Source organism: Mustela lutreola, chromosome 7 (assembly GCF_030435805.1).
Source record: "Mustela lutreola isolate mMusLut2 chromosome 7, mMusLut2.pri, whole genome shotgun sequence".
Lineage (NCBI taxonomy): Eukaryota > Metazoa > Chordata > Mammalia > Carnivora > Mustelidae > Mustela > Mustela lutreola.
In genome coordinates, this window is record NC_081296.1 from 68,252,362 (window position 1) to 68,272,891 (window position 20,530).

The following is a 20,530-nucleotide window of genomic DNA, read 5'->3' on the forward strand; positions in this document are numbered from 1 at the left end:
AAAATCCTTGAGAACACAGGCAGCAACCTCTTTGACCTCAGCCACAGAAAATTCTTCCTAGGAACATCACCAAAGGCAACAGAAGCAAGGGCAAAAATGAACTATTGGGATTTCATTAAGATCAAAAGCTTTTGCACAGCAAAGGAAACAGTTAATAAAACCAAAAGACAACTGACAGAATGGGAGAAGATATTTGCAAATGACATATCAGATAAAGGGTTAATATCCAAAATCTATAAAGAGCTTAACAAACTCAACACTCAAAGAACAAATAATCCAATCAAGAAATGGGCAGAGGACATGAACAGACATTTCTGCAAAGACATCCAGATGGCCAACAGACACATGAAAAAATGCTCCACATCACTCGGCATCAGGGAAATACAAATCAAAACCACAATGAGATACCACCTCACACCAATCAGATGGCTAAAATTAACAAGTCAGGAAATGACAAATGCTGGCGAGGATGTGGAGAAAGGGGAACCCTCCTAGGGCGCCTGGGTGGCTCCGTTGGTTGAGCGACTGCCTTTGGCTCAGGTCATGATCCCGGACTTCCAGGATTGAGTCTCCCACCGGGCTCCCAGCTCCTTGGGGAGTCTGCTTCTCCCTCTGACCTTCTCCTCTCTCATGCTCTCTCCCACTCATTCTCTCTCAAATAAATAAATAAACTCTTTAAAAAAAAGGGGGGGAACCTTTTTACACTGTTGGTAGGAATGCAAGCTGGTGCAACCACTCTGGAAAAGTGTGGCGGTTCCTCAAAAAACTGAAAATAGAGTTACACTCTGACCCAGCGATGGCACTACTGGGTATATATCCTAAAGATACAAACGTGGTGCTCTGAAGGGGCACATGCACCCGAATGTTTATAGCAGCAATGTCCACAATAGCCAAACTATGGAAAGAACCTAAATGTCCATCAACAGATGAATGGATAAAGAAGATGTGGTATATATATATACAATGGAATACTATGCAGCCATCAAAAGAAATGAAATCTTGACATTTGCAATGATGTAGATGGAATTAGAGGGTATTATGCTTAGTGAAATAAGTTAATCGGAGAAAGACAACTATCATATGATCTCCCTGATACGAGGAAGTGGAGATGCAACATGAGGGGTTTGGGGGGTAGGAAAAGAAAAAATGAAAGAAGATGGGATCGGGAGGGAGATAAACCATAAAAGACCCAATCTCAAAAAACAGACTGAGGGTTACTGGGGGGAGGGAGGTTAGGAGAGGGTGGTGGGGAAATGGACATTGGGGAGGGTATGTGCTATGGTGAGTGCTGTGAAATGTGTAAACCTGGTGAATCACAGACCTGTACCCCTGGGGATAAAAATACATTATATGTTTATAAAAGATTTAAAAAGTAATAAAAAAAAGAATTTATTTATTTGACAAAGAGTGAGAGAAGGAGAGAGAGCACAAGCAGGGGGAGCAGCAGAAGGAGAGGGGGAAGCACACTACCTGCTCAGCAGGGAGCCGGATGTGGGACTTGATCCCAGGACCCTGGGATCATGACCTGAGCGGAAGGCAGAGGCTTAACCCACTGAGCCACTCAGGCGCCCCCCCGCCCCGGCCCCGTTCCTTATTTTTAAAACCATCTAAAAAGAAGTATAGTTTCTTGTTTGGATGACTCCTCCCTGGCTTTGCATGCCTGTGGCTCACGCCCCTAGCATAACTGGTCTAAGGCAGGAGACTCATAAAAATGAGGGGAATGGAGGGGCGAGGGGTAGGGAAGGAGACAAGAAAGAGAAAAGGGTTTAAAAAAAAAAAAGCTAGGAGTGACAAAGAGGAGGGAGAGGGAGGGAATGGGAGGCCAGTCAGAGAGGGCAGGTGCCCTGGGTTCACACCAGTGTTCCACTGGGAGCGCTGGAGGGAGGTTCCAGGGTAAGTATAAATGAAACACAGCTCCAACTAAAACAGAACCTCAGCTATCCCACAACATCACTTCCGTCATACGATGACCAAGTCACAAATTTAACTTTTTGTGTTGTTTTGTCTCTATTTCCTTGGCCCGGCCTTAATGAATAAGGAAGCAGCTCAGCGCATGAGAGTGAGAAGCATAACAGGTAGTAGGCAGGTAAGGTGACCTGTCCTGGAAAAATCAATAGGCTGGATCTGGGGATCAGGTGAACCCCAGGGGTCCTCTGGGCTAAGTTCTCAGTGCAGGAATCCCTAGCACACCATGCCTGAGCAGTGGCCATCCAGCCACCACTTAATACTGTCAGTGACGGGTAGCTCGCTACCTTATAAGACAACTTGATCCACTTCTGTGCAGCTGAAATTATTAGAAATTTATTCCTTGTACTGTGTGGCCTTAGAACACCCAGTCCTGGGGCTTTAGCTCTGCCCTTGGAGGCCACCCAGAATAGGTAATAAATGATCATTCTCTATCTTTTCAAATATTTAAATAACAATAAGCATATTCTTTATAGCTTCTCTCTTCTAGAATAGACATGCACCATTCCATTTTTGAAGCTTTATACATAACTGGCAAGAATCCAAAGACAAGGTTTAAACAACCTGACTAAAGACAGTGGGTCGCTGGTCCTTACCGATTGAGGAATGCATTTCCGAAGCGACTGAGCTTTCGAAATGGCTTTTTGGGGTCCACAACTAAAGCATTCCCTGGGGTGCTGCCCTCAGTCTCCCCATACATCACAGCAATGAAGGAATCCGTAGTGGGCTCTGGTCCAATCCTCATGCCTGGGAAATCTTGCTCCAGTAAGTATCTGGAGGAGGAAACAGAAAAGAAACTTAGCAAGTTATCACAAAGCAAGAGGCCAGAAAGCTTCCTAGGCCTAGAAATCGAACCACCAGGGAAAGAATGATTAACATTTTACTCTTTGGCTAATGATAAATTTTCAAAGCTTACAATCTAAAGACCTAAGCCCCACCCCCCCTCCCCACTGAACCCTAGTAACAGATCAGGCATCTTGCAGACTTCTTAAGTCTTCTGAAAATGTACCTTTGCTCAGCACAATTCCTGCTCCTGGTTCCATTGGCACAACAGACACCACCCCAGGGAAGTGTACCCAGCCAGCTCCTGGGCATCCTGCTAGAACCTGTCCAGGCCCACCTCCTTTTGGGAAGTGTCCCTGTTCCTCCATTGTGTTGGGCATACCTCCTCTGTGGGGCCTGGGCACCCCATGCCTGCAGTGATGGTGCTTACCAGGGGCACTGCATTTTTCTTTTGTGGGCCCTTGCTGACAGGCCCATGCCTACAGCCAGATGCAAAGCCCCAGCACCCAGCCCCATGCTTGCCCAGAGGGCACTCCATGTAGAGAATGAAATAATGAACCATCTCTCCTTGTCACTAGTGATCAGTGAGGCTGGGTCATCCTCCCTTGTGCACTTTATAGCTCCCTTGGGTTCCTCGAGGTCATGGTCATGGAAGCGCATCTCAAAAGAATTCAGCAGCAACAGAGGCTGCTATGGCGGATGGGGGTTGAAGAAGGGGCTGGGGCCGGGGGCAAGGCAAGAGGTTAAGATTAGACACCACCAGGGCCATGACCGGCCCTATGTGCAAACTGCACAATAATGCCCCTGCCTCCAGGCAGACACAGCCCTGCACCAGGGTCCACAGCTTAGCAAGCTAGCTGGATTTTACCCCACACATGCTGCCCTGCCCAGTGCCATATGATGTTTGACCCACCCAACTGGGCAGGTGGGCCCAGCAAATGTCACCGAGGGTTCCTATTCTGGGGGCCGAGGAGACCAGTTGACCGGATCCAGGCCAAGGACTGGCTTAGTGATATGGCTGGGGCGGGGCAAGGTGACCAGAGGTAACACAGTGGGGAAAGTCTGCTTCCTGTGGAAAATGGTGGAGCCCTGTCATCTGTGCTCCCCATCACCCTTCCTCTGCTAGCACTTCATTCAGCTGAAGGCCCTCAGAGCCCCTCCCTCCCCAGCAAGATTTCCTTTCCATGCAGAAGAAACACACTTCCCTGTATTTGTGTGTATGGAATGGGGCAGGGGCAGAGCAAAGACTCCTCCCTCCTTCCTTTGCAGCGAGGAGAACATGAAGAAAGAGTACTTTGAAATACATTTCTTTCATTACCAAGTGACAAGTGGAAAGGCAACACCTTCAGAGAATACTTGACAGTGACCCAGAGCAAGTTCTAGGGCTTGGGAACGGTAGAAAGGAATCCCCACTGGAGGTGATTCGAGTGGAGCCATGTCTCAAGCCTGCCAGGGTATGACCCTTGACCCTGGGAGAAGCTCAAGGGCATGAAAGTGCACAGTTTTCCCCAGCTGACTCTCCATTCTTGAAGCTAACAGCGATTTATTTCTAAAATATTCCAACTGATCAGAGTTAGGCCCAAACCTGTGATTTTATTTCCTGGGACAGAGGGATTGCACTCAACTGCCCAACATAATTTTGCCATCTTTCTAAGAATAAGAAATCAGGCCAACCCTGAAAAACCTATGTTTTCTATATAAAGAAAACTGACATTGTTTAGCCATCTCAGTAGGCTAAATTCTGAACATTTAATTGGTCTCATTTGCTAGTTTTTACATCATCCAAAGTTTCTACATTACTGTGAAGTTGAGAAGCACCAGAATAGTTAACATTTACATATGTCCCCTAAATTTTGAGGAAATGTGAAAAAATGATTAGACAATAGCACCCAGCATTTACCAAGTGCTTGTTATTTACTTGGAGTACAAAGCCCTCCACATGCAAAATTGTTCGTGCAAACCCTGTTAACACTCTTAAGTGGGCACTAATATTACTCCCATTTTACAGGTGGGAAAACTGGGGCATCAGAAAAGCTACACAATTTATCTAAGGTCACACAGTAAGTGTGTTTCAGTGGAAATGGAATGCTGGCAGCTGGACTCCAGGCCTTGGGCTGTCTCCAGACAATGTTTTTCTTTGTTTGTCTTTGTTTTTTTTAAAGATTTTACTTATTTAGGAGAGAGAGTGAGAGAGAGCATGAACAGACAGAAGGCGCAGAGGGAGAAGCAGGCTCCCTGCTGAGCAAGGAGCCTGATGTGGGGCTCGATCCCAGGACCCTGGGATCAGGACCTGAGCAGAAGGCAGAGGCTTAACCCACTGAGCCATCCAGGCACCCCTCCAGACAATGTTTTAAACCTGGGCTTGAGGTGGTGGTTTGTTGGGTGATGAGGAGCACAAGGGGGGTTTAGTGCACCCTCATGCAGTGTGCTGGCCATAGCACCGCAATCCTGATTCTCCTCAAAAGTCAGGGAGCAGAGCTCTCCCCTACTCTCTTCCTGCAAGGTCCTGGGGCTGCCCTAACAGCAAGTGGCCAGCTCCCTCTGTTCTCCCTAGAGAAAAGCTGGGGAGAGAAGGAGCTACTTTTCAAAGCACATTCAAATTAAATTTTTTAAAAATTTCAAAACTTTTGCAGGTACCAAGCACACTACTTAATACCCTTAGGAGCAGAAATGTTCCCCTTCACAACTTCTTATGAAATTCCACACAGGTCTTAGCAATACTGGTGAAACCAGCAGCAGCATCTCACGCTCTGGGAGACTCCAGCACTTGCAGTGTGTAAGCAGAGTATGTGGATTTCATATGTGGAGTTTCAGTTTTACAGCTACTCTGGGATCTCAAGTCTGAAGTCAGTCATCAGCAAAGCTAGAATTCAAGTCCAGGTCACACCCCTCCCAAGTCCACTTTGATTTCCACATCCCATGGCCTGGATGATGCTATGCCTGGAGATCTGTGGGACAGAGGAAGGAGGACCACCGAGGTGGGGTGCTGGGCTTGGAAGAACAGCAGTCAATGTCGCCATGCTCTCTGGAGCACACACAGTTCTCACAAAAGCCTCAGGTCCAAGTGTTGGCGTAAACTTGACAGGCACTCTCCCATGGAATCAATGTTAACAGCAATGGCTGGCTTGGAAGACAGCCTACGATGTTCACACTTGCACCAACAAAATGGACAAACCAGACAAGAATTGTAGCTCTGCCTTTTGGGGGAAAGCCCACTGTTGGGTCCCACCTTGAGTGGCTCTCTGCAGTCCTGTTGCTTCTCAGCACTTCCCCAGGCGTGGAGGGCTGTGTGGATGCCAGGGTTCAGCAGTGAATCCTCAGCAGGGAAGTAACTTACATGTAAAAGTGTGTAAGTCAGGCCATCATGGCCAAGGAGAGTCTGAATAGCTTTGGATGTTCATAGAAATATATAGTTTTATATAAAAGCACAACAAACCCTACTAATTTTGGAGTAATAGGGGTTTCAAGGAAAAACCTGGAATATGAAATCGTTTAAAGAATAGCAGGTGTTTCTTATTTTCAAGTTTATAATCTAAGAGAAGCTAGAACTTCCCAAGCAGCAACCCTACCAGATGGAACTTTAATAAACTACTTTTAAAGTATACTTAAATATATTTCAGTTTATATTTGGCAAATATTTGCTAAAGTATGCTGCTAATGTGAATCAGTTTGAAGTGAAAGGTGCCCCCAAAAGGTGACTTTGAGAAACCATTCCATCTGTGGGCCCCAGACGCAGAAGAGAAGTAGAACTAGGAAGGGCTCTGTATAGCTTCTTTACCTTGTTACTCTGGTTAGTGATACTTTCTCCCACAGATAATAAGAAGTCAAAATTCAGTGTTCAATTTCATTATCAAAGCAATGCCAAAGACACAATGTATTAATGCTTTAAAGAGCTTATAGTATCCAACTGTGGCAAGGGGGTAGTAAAATCAACACCCTTATGTATATTAGTGGAATAATCAGTTGCTATAATCTCACTGACAAGCAATTTGATACTTTATGTTAAAAGCCTTTAAAATGGGGTTAGTTCTTCCTTTTGAAATCTATTTTAGCAAAAACCCTAGACACGTGAAAAAGATTTTTATGTGATAATGTCCATTGCAGCATTACCTATAATAGCAAAAAAAAAAAAAAAAAAGAGAGAGAGAAAGAAAATTGTGTTTTCTTTCCCATGGCTCTACTGCGATATAAAATTCACTTATTATATTTATGACTTATTCCCTGCCTCCACCTGGTAGAGTATATGCTAAAGGAAAGCAGGGCTTTTAGTCTCTTCTGTTCACTAATACTTCCCACATGTGTACAATGATCTCTGGCACATGGCTGGGGTGCTCAAGAAATACTTGTTGAAATAATGAGCGTCTGAGTGTCTGATCACACTGGCCTTTGCACCACCTTGTCAATATGCCAAGGCCATTCCCACCTCAGGATTGCTTGGAAGGCTCTCCCCCAGGCACTTCCTTGGGGAGCCTCCTGGCACAGGAGCCTCTCAGGTCTGGTTCCCCATCCCTCCTCCTCATAGCCTAATCAGAGCACTTATCAGGAGCTGACATTCTGCCATGTTTCTGTGGGCACGTCACTGTCCCAGGTTATCAGGAGCACCCTGAGTGGGAGGCCCTCTGTCTGGCTCACTATCGTACCCTAGCATCTAACATGGCATCTGGAACATGGCAAGGGTGAACCAGTGTCCAGCAGCTGACCGGCTTTCTCCATGCCCTCCTCCAGGTGGCCATCTGGCTTTGGCCTCCCTCCCTCACTTTTCTGCACCTCATGTTGGCTCTGGTCACTCTGTCCTGCCCAGCTGCCTCCCAGCCTCCCTCTCCCCCATCTGTCCTGCAAGATGAGATTGTTTTTCTACATACCACTTCCATCAGACAGCCTTCACCAACAACCCAATCCTCCCCAGGTGACTTCCCTTCCCCATGAGCCATCCTCTCTGCCTTGCACTCTGGGTTCTTGCTCCTCACCTGCGGTAGGCTTTATTCCCTCCTTGATTCTGTCTCTTCCAGGTCTGAAATTCCTGCCCCAACTCCCCTTACTTCATTCCCTCTGTCTGGCTAGGAATCGAGTCTTATGATTTCTACCTTCCATCCTACTTGCTCTTTGAGTCACTTGGCAAAGCATCAACTCCTTTGGGCTGTCCTCCCTCCTTGAGCCCTCCACGACCTTTTTTTCTGGCCCCTCCCCCCCTCCCCCTCCCCTTCTCTTGTGGAACTCCTCGGGAACACCTGGCATGGGTGCTGTTTGAGGGCCTGATCTCCTCTTTCCTGGTAGGTCGTCCTTCCTGCAGGGTGCAATCCACACGCTCAGAACTCTCCAGTCCCAAACTCTCTTAGGCTCAACGCCTTGTCTTGATAGGTGAAGAGACTGAGGATTGGAGCCGGCAGTGACTTGCTGGTCAGACTCGTTAGTGGCCATGCAAGACTTAGAGCTTGGGGATCCTCGTTCTTGGCCCAAGGCGTTTGCTTTTACACCATGCTCAGCCCCATAGCGTTGGGGTCCCACACAGCCCCCAGCTGCTGGCACCCTAAGTAGGACATGTCGAATACATGAGTTAATATATGACAGTCTAAGCTGACTGCCCAGAAGTTTTACACTGGGGGATGGGGAAACTCAGGCACACTGAGGTCACACCGCCAGTTGGGCAGGCACATGTCCGAGGCCATGAGGGACTAAGGACAACAGCATGTTGAAGTGAACAAAGTGCAAAGAAAGGGACAAGGTTCAAAACCAGCCACCTTGGAGAGTCTGAGGGGATTTCAAGGTGTGACATACAAGAACAGGTCACCTGCAGGCACAAGGCTGATCAGCTGTGTTAAACATTGATGTATCAGAGGCTTTCCCAGAGCTCGAGTTCCAGGGACTTTGTAGTGTTATCTGCAATAACAAGAATTCAAAGGAACAAGAGGCCTTGGGAAGACTACAGATGAGCATCACTGCGGGTCACAGCCGACGAGCCCACTGAACTGGCACCCTGTGTGTTAGACGGGGCTTTGGTCCCTGGCTCCGCCTTGCTCTCCTTTTCTGTGTTCTCAGAAAAGGCTGCCACTTCCAGGGGTGATTGCTCCAAGCCCTCAATGTAAAAAAAAAAAAAAAAAAAGGACGGACATCTGGGATTCCAAGCAGCTGGGCAGGGGGTTGGTGAGGAGGATGGCCCTCTCCGCTGAAGGCCATGGTGTGGCCTCGTCCAAATGGCTTCTGGGGACACTGGCCCAGCCTTGGTTCAGGGAGCTGATTTCATGCAAAGGTATAAGTGGACAGTGTCTTTTCTTCTTCCATAGCTTAGGCTAGGGAAAAAAAAAACAAAACGCCATAGCAAAAAAACGTTTTGTGTTAAGAGGAAAAGGAAATCTTCAGGATGATGAAAAGTCCCTCAAAATACTCAAACACCATCTTCTCAGAGATGGGCTTAAGAATGACTAAAAACAAGGTACGGTATTCAATGACAGACTTCCAAAATTCCAGCTGCAAATGTTTTCTCCCCTGGTTATTCATTCATGCATTCTGTCTAGGTTCCAAATTGTGCTTGGAATAATGGAAAAGGCGTTAATCATTTTAGCAATACAGTAGTCGTCCCTTATTCATGGAGGATATGTCCCAAGCCCCTCAGTGGATGCCTGAATGCTATACACACAATGATTTTGATTTTTCCTACATGATACGGATTTAATTTATCCACCCATGATATGGATTTAATTTATAAATTAGGTGCAGTAAGAGCTTAACAAAAATAACTAATAAAATAGAACACTTATAACAATATACTATAATAAAAATTACATAATGTGGTCTTTCTCTCAATATATCACTGTTCTTGTGAATATATATTTTTTCTTTCTAAAATTGGGATCAGAATGTTTAAATAATTTTGCCTCTCGATTTTCTGCACCATTAATTTTTCCTCATGCCATCAGAAATTCTTCAAAAACAATTTTTAGTGGCTGCAGACTATTCTAAGACAAATGTCTAACAACTGGGTTTGCCACTTCCTTACTCTTGGGCATTGAAACAGCTTCCCATTTCTGGCTCATAAAGAATGCCGAGATAAATATCAGAAATATTTCGCTTTCTTTAAAATTTTAATCCTCTTTAAGTTGCTGAAAAATTAAGTCAGGCAAAGCTGCACTTCCATTTTAAGACTCTAGGTCTTCCTTAAGGATGAAACTTGACTTTTATTTTCATTTTTGTTTCTCCTTTGGTTGAATCATGGACCTATTACAGCCAGAGCTCCTTGTTCAGGTGACATCATCTTTCAAACTGCTGTGTCTGCGAAGGAATCCACATTAACCTGTGGGATCAAGAAACTGGAATTTGCTGCATAAAGCCTTTCCACAGCTCAATTTTCCCAGTTATGAATGGCATTTCAACCATGCAGGGCCGAGATGTGCTTAAGGCACGTGGCTGTCTAACTGGCCAGTACCATGAGCCACCCCACTCTGCCTTCCATGCTATTCTGGAAGGAGGCTAGAAGGAAGAAAGACAGAAAGGAAGGAGAGGAAAGGGAGAGGACATTCACTGGAATCCAAGGCAACAGGTTTCCCTGTTGTTTACAGCCCTGTTAATTTCTCCAGTCATTCGTTTCCTCATGCATTGAAGATCTAATAAGTGTCTTCTACATGAGGACTTGTAATTTATGAACCAGATAACAGAAGTGAGCTTGAGCTGGGAGCATTGGAAAGCTTCAGGAGAAGGCTACAGAACACAGCATTTCCCAAAGTTCCTGAACTCTAGGACCCTTTTTGAATACCTATTTAACAATCTCCCAGAACTACCATCCACAGAACACTGGTTAAATGGAAAAGTAAAAAGGCATTTAGTGAAGCTCAACATCTGTGCTAGTGTTTTCAAATGAAATTCTTTTAAAATTCATAATAGAAAGATACTTCTTAATGTGATTGATTTATAAAATATTAAACCAGCAGCTAACAGCAAATCCTCAGGTGAAATAACAAAAGAATTGTCATCACAGTTAGAAGCTTGGTGTGGATGCTTGCTTCCCAAGACAATCAAATAGGAAATAGAAGAAGAAATAAAGTAATCATGAACGTAATTGATACAGCTGTCTACCTAGAAAATCCAAGAGAACCTACTTAAGAGCTGTGAGAGTAACCTGAATCAAACGAACGGATACAAAACAAAAATGCATAAAAATCAGTAGTTATCTCACATACTTGCAATACCCATCCAGAAAATATAAAGGAAAAATATCTGACTCATAAGAGCCAAGGAATATAAAATACCTAAGAACAATATAGAGTATATAGAACCTATGTAAGTACATCAAACACCTTTCTTAGATCCATAAAAGGTCTGAGTCAAAGCCATGCTGTGTTCCTGCTTGGGAAGAGCAAATACCAAGATACAAGGCAGTTCCAATACAAATGGATCCCAAAGGTATTTTCTGGGGAGGATCTAATGAAGCAATTTTAAAGTTCCTCTGAAAGAATAACAGGAAATGATGATTGACAGTATTTGCAAAATAAAGAGAAGTGAGATCAAAAGCGTTACTGCCTGTCACTGTTTAAAGAATGTTTTAAAGTGACAGTCCTTAAGACAGTGTGGTGTGGGCATAAGAATCTACCAACAGAGCAATAAGACAGGAGAGAAAGTTCCAAAAGATCCCAATATTTAATAAATTAGCATGTGAGAAAGCCTCATGTACTAATGGGAAAAGGTAGGATTATTCAATAGTGCTAAATAAAAAAGCAAGGGGCGCCTGGGTGGCTCAGTCGGTCAAGTGTCTGCCTTCAGCTTGGGTCATGATCCCAGGGTCCTGGGATCAAGTCCTGCAACAGGCTCCCTGCTCATCAGGGAGTCTGCTTCTCTCTCCGCCTCTGCTGCTCCCCCTGTTTGTGCTCTCTCTCAAAATATATAAATAAATTAAAAAAAAATTTTTTTTCCCATCACACTTATTTGTTTTTAAATAATAATACATAGTTTCACTGACAGTTTGGTGAAATAATGATCCTCATATTAGATTCTGTGGTGGGAATCTAATTTGGGATGACTTTTCTGAAAAGTTATATGTACATATACATATTCAGGATAAAATAATGTTTTATTTTATATAAAATATAATATAAACATGTATGTACTATATGTATATACAAAATCAGCAATATACATAAACTTGACAAATATTTATACCTTTTGATGCAGTAATTGATACTTGGGCAGATATTCTTAGAAAGCAAAAAAAAAATGAGACAAAGATTCACAGCTAAGAATGTCCACTGCTATATTACAGATAACAGCATAAAATTAGAAACAATGTTCCAAGCTGTAGGATAGACTAGGATGCAGTCAGGAGAGCTATTTCCGAGGATTACTTCATAACACAAGAAAGAGTTCATCATATCATATTAGGTGAAAAAGACTGTTTATTAAATTGCATTTTTTTGCACAATTCCCAGTTTTGAAAGCATGACTTCTATGTCTTCATCTAGGTCATTCGCTAAGAATGTGAGCAGATGGAGCCTGGACCACATGCCATGGAAAGGCCACCAAAGGGAGCCTCCCTCTTCTGGGTTGAGGCCGACCCGCCTCAGGAGTTAAAAAGTTCAAGCATCATGATTCCATTAGCTGAACCTTTGTCTATCTATGGTTTCCGAATATTTCCTGGGGGAGGCTACCTAAGAATTACCATGGGAGGTGGTTTCTAAAAACCAAACCCAAACCAGATTTCAGAGCCTCTCCCACAGAGATTCCAGTTCAGGAGGTCTGGGATGGAGGCCCCTGGAATTTGTTCTCAGGCTTCCAGTGATTCTGACCCATAGCCAGATCCAGGGACCATGGTTTTCTGGTTCATAATTTTCCAAGGTCTTGAAAAGTATCCTGAATGCCTTTTAGAAGCAAGCTTCTAGATGCGAGTTAAAGAAGAGAATTTTATAACTAAAAACAAACAAACCCGAACACATTTCTCCTCGCATCTCTCCTCGTCTGGGGGAACTGCTGCCGTTTGTCAGGCAGGTGGTGTGGTACGTGGACAGGAGGCCAACCTGCAAGTTCTCCCTCCGTGACTGCTGTGACCCCCACACAACCCCTGCCCTCCAGCCCCCCCTCCCTTGCCCCTAGGCCTCTCTCTTCTTAGGTTTCTGAGATACCAGCTGCTCACTTTCCAGGGGCCCCTTCCATCAACTTACAATGGCTTTTGCTGGAATGCCGGTCACCCGGGCACAGCTCCTCCACTGCAGTACCCAGTCACTGAGAGTTTTCTGTATCTGACGCTTCACCTCCCACTCACTCCTCAGCCCACTGCCACCTGGCTTCCATCACCGCCACTTACTGGCATGGTTCTTCCCAAGGTCACCCTCACTCCTGATGGCTAATCTACTGGATCCATTTCAACCCTTTTCTCAGAAGCATCTGGCCCTGCTGACCATGCCCTCTCTTTCGCTGGCTTTTGTGGGGGCTGCCCGATGGCTCACACATGCAGCAAGTATTTTGCCTTTTGAGGTGCCACGTTGCCCCAGTCTTAGTCTACATGGCTTGGGGCCCGGCCATCCCACAGCAGACATGGGTATTTCATTTTCCTGGCTCAAGGAATTGGTTCAGGATGTGTATACAGCCAAGGTCTAACCAATGAGACTCAAACCTAAGACCTCTGCAGAAACTGTTGGGAAAAGCTTCTCTTTTTTTCCCCCACTGGGGCTGCTGAGCTGTCAGGTGAGTTTGGAATCAGAGATGGCCACCTGCCCACCCCATGAGAGGGAAGCCAACATGAGGAAGGCAGCAGGGCTGAGAGACAGAGACCAGATGGTGCCACTTGGGGTCCTAGGCCAGGCCTGAAGCCAGCACACCCGGGTCTGATCAATTTTATGAGAAAACAGTACGTTTTTCCTTAAGCCTTCTTTACCTGAGTTTCTGTTACTCACAACCAAAACAGCCCTACGATGGCTCTGAATGGCCACCCACCTCTCCGGTGACTTTTCCCTGTGGTTCTACAAGCTCGTCTTCCTTTCACTCCAGACCTGTATGTCCACCCCCTTGTGGACCCTACACTAGGGTGTCTACTTAAACATGGGTTTAAATCTAAACTCGTAATTATGCCTCCCCTCTTTCTCTCTGTGTGTCCCCATTTTGGTGGATAGCTCCACCACCCACCCAGTTATCCAAGAAACCTGGGCCTCATCATTGACACTTCTTGCCCTCATTTCCTGGTCTGGTTTGGGCAGCTAATTCTGGCTCATTCCTCAGGGCTCAGCTTTTAGGTTGTGTCATCAGGGAGGCCTTTTCCAACCTCCAAGCTGAATGAAGGGCCTTTCCTATGTCCCCATCCTACCCTGTGCTGCTAGCGTCACAGCTCGGGTCACCCAGACCCTCATGGCCTGTGGATTCTTATCCACACTCCCCATGAAACTCTAAGTTCTGGGATAGCCAGACCCTTCCTGGAAATCAATATTATTTGAATAAATGGACACTGGGTATATAGGTATGATCTTGTGTATTATAGATAGTCCATTCTTCTGTAGAAATTAAATATTTCAGCATTTTGGAAAGATCTACGAATGGCTAGATATTTGGCAGAGCAGACTATCATTTTCAGGGGCTCCAGGGCCTGGCTGACAGTGAGAACCACCCAAAAGGGCCACAGTGTTTCCTTAACGGGATTTTCTTTAATGGGTAAACCAGGCTGCCTCCTAGTGAGAGCCTTCACTTCTCTTCACTTTAATAACAGACTCTAGAGCTTATCAAAGGAATGAAATTGAGCTTTGTTCTTTAACAGCATCTATTTCCCCCTTCTTCTGAAAACTGGGACATGAGCCTGCTTCAAGTTTTCAGATACTCCTCCTATTCTTAAAAATTACTTAAAAATTACCAGACACAGCCCTTTGAGCCCAACTACAAGTCCTTCCTAACTGGTCCTGCCATCTACCTCCTGACCCCCCAGTATTTATGGGCTCCCCTTCCCATCTCCGGATCATTTGCTTTTGAGAGAAAAGGAGACAATACAATACTAGCTGAGTAGTTCTGCTTTCTTTGAAGGTTACAGCAAGAGTCCCAAGCAGTGGGCCTATCACTTCCTGATTCTTTTTCTTGTTCTAATCATACCGGAAAGCGCCTTTCCTTGTTCCAAAAAGCTTCTTAACACTTCATACTGTCCATAAACCTTGTTTCCACACTTGCACATGGAACTTGAAAATTTCCCCCTATTAACACTATATTTAACTGATATTTAAAGTTTTAAAACACAATTACTTTATCAAGCATTTTATAGGAAAATATTAGACTTTGACTTTACTAAAAAACAAACGTTTCTACACTGACAAGAATAATGGAGGAAAATACAGGGACTGTGTGATAGCTACTTGTTTTCCTTTTTCTTTCTTTCTTTCTTTCTTTCTTTCTTTCTTTCTTTCTTTCTTTCTTTTTTGAGGATTTATTTATTTATTTGAGGGAGGGAAAGAGAAGTCGCACAGAGGGGAGGGACAGAGGAAGAGAGAGTCTTAAACAGACTCCATGCTCAGTGCCCAGGCGGCCGAGCTCGATCTCATGACCTGAGATCAACGCCTGAGCTGAAATCAGGAGTGAGATGCTTAACTGACTGCGTCACCCAGGTATCTCTGTACTCTCTTTCCCCCTCACATATATTCCTTAGTTCCTTTTGTCCATGTGTTCTTTTGGTTTATTTCCACAATTTTTGCTTTGCTTTCTCTCTGGCAACCATTTTTATTTTAAATTATTGGATAGAGATGTAGAAATTACTTGACTGACACTAACTGCACAATTATGGAAATTAAAGAAATCACAGGATGCTGAACTGTTGGAAGACCGAACTGTTTTATATTTTTAACTGAGATAAAATTAATATACCATAAAACCTACCCTTTTAAAGGGTAAGATACACTTCTCTAGTTTTTTGTAACTTCACAAAGTTGTGCAACTAACACTACTCTCTAATTTCAGAACTTTGTCATGACCCCAAAAAGAAACCCTGTAGCCATTAGTAGTCACTCTCTATTCCTTTTTTTAAAAGATTTTATTTATTTATTTGACAGAGAGAGAGGGAGAGAGAGAGAGCGTGCACATAAACTGGGGAAGAGGGAGAGGGAGAAGCAGGCTCCCTGCTAAGCAAGGAGCCTGATGTGGGACTTGATCCTAGGACCTTGGTATCATGACCTGAGTCGAAGGCAGCTGTTTAACCAACTAAGCCACCCAGGCACCCCTCTATTCCTTTGGCAATGGGGCTATTTAGTTGTCCACCATCATTTGTTGAAAAGAATGTTCTCTTTCCCCCATTGAATTATCTTGGAACCCTTGGGAAAACAAATTCACCAGACAAACGGGTTTATGTCTGGGCTCTCAGTTCTGTTTGTCAGTCTCTATCTCCATTCTTATGCTATTATCCCACTATCTTGTTTACTGTAGCTTTGTAGCAAGCTTTGAAATGAGAAAGTATGAGAACTCCAATTTTGTTGTCTTTCAAGATTGTCTTGGCTAATCTGGATCCCTCACGTTTCAGAGTGAATCTCAGGAGCAGCTTGTCAATTTCTGTAAAAAAGGCAGTTGGGATTTTGGAAGGAACTGCATGGAATCATAGATCACTTTGAGCAGTACTGACCTTCCAAAAATATTAAGTCTTCCAATCCATGCACATGGGAAGTCTTTCCTGTTCTGTTTTTAGGTTTTCTTAAATTTCTTGAAGCAAAGTTTTGTAGTTTTCAGAGCATAAGTTTTATACTACTTTTGTTAAATTTACTTCTAAATATTTTATTCTTTCAGATATTATAAATGGAATTATTTTCTTAATTTCAGATTGTTCATTGTTAGTGCATAGAAATAAAACTGAGGTTGTATAGTGATCTTGTATCCTAACATATTGCTGAACTTGTTTATTCTAAAAGGTTTTTAGGATTTTCCTAAATCCTTAAGATTTCTATATATGATCATGCCCTTTGTGAATAGAGATGGTTTTACTCCTCTCTAATCTGCATTTCATTTCTTTTTCTTGTCTAATTGCTTTGGGCTCTACCCTTTTAAAGCCTATACGGTTTCTTGAGTGACTTCCCTCTTTTGTCCTCATTAGAATAAATTTTTCTCAGAGAAGGGGACAGGGTGTAGGAGCAAGAGAGAAAGCAGAGTTTTTAAAAACCAAAATATGCCAGGGTGCCTGGGTGGCTCAGTGGGTTAAGGCCTCTGCCTTCGGCTCAGGTCATGATCTCAGGGTCATGGGATGGAGCCCGGCATCAGGCTCTCTGCTCAGCAGGGAGCCTGCTTCCTCCTCTCTCTCTGCCTGCCTCTCTGCATACTTGTGATCTCTGTCTGTCAAATAAATAAATAAATAAAATCTTTAAAAAAAAAATGCCAACTGTGTGGTTTGAATTGATTTTCGGTGAGCCTGACCTCCTCTCAGAGGAAATGTCTTCCTTCACAGCACCTGGGCCCAGGGATTTTCTGGGGGAAGCTCTGAAATCTGTTTTCCTCAGGTTTTGGATACAAGCCTGGCTGGGCCCAATATCTACCCTTCCTTGGCTGTTACATAGTCTAAGACAACATGACCACTTTTCCCCATACCCATCTCTTCTCCTTTTTTGGCCAAGTCTTACTTACTGGTTAGAGGTAGAGCACATCTGGTTTCTCTCATAGCATCCTCTGCCTTCTGAGAAATAAAACTGACCTCTGAGAAATGAAACTGTCAGACAGTAGGCACATTAGCTGTTCTGCTTCTATCCCAAGAAAACTTTGACAAATACCTACATCACATCTGAAGTCACCTTCTGGGCCAGTTTTGTGACCCATGTGAGGAGGGTCCACCAAGACTCTCCTTCCATATACTTCCATACACTTCTAAAAAATAAGTATAGTTTTTGACACTCAGATTTTTCATCCACCCCATCTAGAAGACCTTTTAATTAGAGCAAGGCACACATTTAATTTCCTCATCCCTGACGAACTTTTTACTCACCATGTTTTAGTGGGGCTCTTCCTTCTTCCCAGTCAAGGGACAAAGAAGGGAAGAATGGTTTTCTTAAAGGTATGCGATGCACACCAAAGGCCTTGCTGACTGGCTTTAGAATGAGAGAAGTTTCCTTCCTGTCATTGCGGGCTCTGTGTTACCAGTGACCTCTTGGGATATACAGGAAGTCAGGTGGATGGGAATCTTTGACTATGTAAATAGGTGCACCCCATAGCCAAGTATGAGCGTCTAGTGCTCAATGGCTAGAAACAAACAATCCAGGCACTGATAAGCTTCAGAGAAAAGACAGCCATGGATGCAGGCAGGATCCAGGAGGGTCAGCACCCTGGGCCAACTCCACTGCTTCCCAGGGCAGGCTCTAGAGGGTAGCTGCCCTTTTGTTTGGGGCCTTCCTCTTGGGACTTAAATCTCCTGCACCTACCTCCACTCTGAAACCAAACTCAGATCTCTGGTAGCTCACCAAGCTTCTTGCGCACCGTGATTTCCTTCTAATCTCACAGGTCCACTTTGTGCCCACTGCCTAAGGACTAAGTCACTTAGGCCAGAGAAGGTCTCAAAGAGCAAGTGACATCTTGGTAAGGTGTCTGACTCCTCCCTTCCCCTGAGGTTGCACCTGTCTCCTGTGACTACCGAGAAGTGGTCCATATGGATGAAGTTCCCAGGAGTCAAGCCTCAAAATCTTTCTTACAAGTATGCTTAGCCATTCCACAGAGCTCCCCACAAACGATGAAAAAGAGAAGAGTGAGGCTATGTGAGTAGAGAGATGGTCACTTCACATCCTGGTGGGGACAGCAGCACCAGGGCTCCCTAATCACACAGGGCACAATAAAGCCCTGTGCCAGAGACAGACAGGAGGAAATGCCCAGGGTGCCATGAGCATGCCATTGCTCATGTCTGCGATTATTATAATTATGACAATGGCAGCTTCTCATCCTTTATCTGTGTGTTTCAGAAGGCCCACCTTCCACTCTTGCACACTTGATCTCAATAAATCAGTATCCCATATACTTAAAAACTGGTTAATATTACCGAGACCTGAAAGGTATTGTCTTTCATCTTTCAAGGTACCGGTGACTGTGACATTTTTAGGTTTGAGTGTCTGGTGTGATATTTTTAATACTATTTCCACCTTATTAATAAACACCAAATTCCTTCAGTCTTCCTTCACTTTCACTCTACTATCTAGAACTGTATTTCGATATAGTGTATTTGCTTTTGCTGAATTCATTCATAATGGATCTGTACTGTACGTCTGGATTGAAAACATTTCCTGTAGTGACAACTACTCTATTTGTAGGAACTATTTAGGTCACTGGAGTGGAGAAAAAGAGACTGCTGTTTAATAGAAACAGCATATATCCAAATATAGATGCAGTTTTCTGGATACCTGTTGAACATCAGTGATGAAAAGACTGTTACAATTTCCCAAACTGTAGACCAAACGCTTAAATGATTAGTCACTTTGTGTTAACTGACCCAGGGTTTAACCCAGGAAGATAAATTTCCTAAGCAAAGAAAGTAAGCCTTGAAAGTGTCTTACTTCTAGTTTAGAAGTCACAGTCTTCTTCAAAAAGAAATTCGTTTCAATGTAAATGATTTCCCAACAAAAATCACTTCAGAGGAAGCCATATGATCTGAGCCTTAGCGCATGCACAGTAATTGTTTGCTTTTGGAGACAGAGCAAGCATGACAAATATTTTCAGTTGTCAAGGGAGGAGGGAATGACCCACCTAAGAAATGGAAACTAACGAATAGTAATATGACACTCCCCCTTAGTTCCACTGGGCGCCGGCTGGGGCTGCTACACAGTTAACTTCCTACAGCCGGATAAAGGCGAGGCTGTGCAGGAGCTAATAAAAGCGGCCTCTCCACCCGCTCCCCCCAACACTGGTGGGGGACGGCACACAAGGACTTTAATGGAAGGGGGTGTTGGAGAAGTACCCTCCCCTGTTGCCATTCATTCATTCATCCATTCATTCGATGAAGTTATGCGCTGGGGGTTTAATTCTTCAACTATGACTCAATAGCCCATTCCGATACCACACACCTCCGTCCTCATTTCTAGCCCTAGGCCCCACTCGCTCATCAAGAAGATGCTTATTATAGCCTCGCTCTCTTCCCTCCCTTCCCCGGGTCTCCAGGCCAGGGTGACAGAACAAATCCAGTCAGAAGAGTCCTTTATCAAGAGTAAGGAAAAAAGGGCTCAGAGTACACGGAGAAGGAGTTCCGGGGACCTTCCTGCCTGCGTGGGGGAGAGGCAGCCCCTTCCTGGGCGGCCGCACCCCGGGGCGAGGCGAAGGGCTCCCAGGCAACGCGCTTGGACGGTGAACCTGAGCTCACGCCGATGCTGAAGGGGGAAACAGCTGCGGGGGAGATTCTGCACCGGGGAAGCGGGCGCTGCAGGACGTCCGAGGGCGGTGGGAGGCTGGTGACAGCACCCGCACACGTGGGGAGGACCGCCCCCACGTAGGTGGTGGGAGCAGGGGTCCCGGCGAGGGCGACGAGCGGGCGGGGCGGGTTACCTGATGAAGGTGGTCTTGCCGGTGCTGTACTGGCCCACCAGCAGGATCATGGGCTTGTTCTCGAAGTCGGCGTCCTCCAGCGCTGGCGAGTGGAACTCGTGGAAGCGGTACGCCTCCTCCAGCGGCAGCACCTTGCGCAGGTAGAGCGAGCGCAGGCCGCCAGTCACCGTCTGCACCGCGTCCGCGCCTCCCGCGCGCTCGCGCCCGCCCGCCTGCCGCCCCATCCAGCTGAACATCCTGCGGCCGGTCGGCACCCCGCGCCCGCCCTCTCAGCGCCTGCCCCGCGCTCCCACCCGGCTCCGGGTCTGACCCTCCCCGGCTCGCACTGAGGTGCCCCAGCCGC

The 20,530-nt window shown here is 45.2% G+C and overlaps 1 protein-coding gene across 1 annotated transcript in view; it reads right to left on the reverse strand.

Annotated features, from left to right (window-relative positions):
- Positions 1-20,530, reverse strand: part of EHD4 (EH domain containing 4) — a 78,743-nt gene extending 58,213 nt beyond the window's left edge. Inside the window, exons 1-2 of the mRNA XM_059181253.1 lie at positions 20,188-20,530; positions 2,562-2,738 (exon numbers count right to left, since the gene is read on the reverse strand). Coding sequence (XP_059037236.1) covers positions 2,562-2,738; positions 20,188-20,423 — 413 coding nt within the window. The 5' untranslated portion in view covers positions 20,424-20,530. The remainder of the gene's footprint in view (positions 1-2,561; positions 2,739-20,187) is intronic.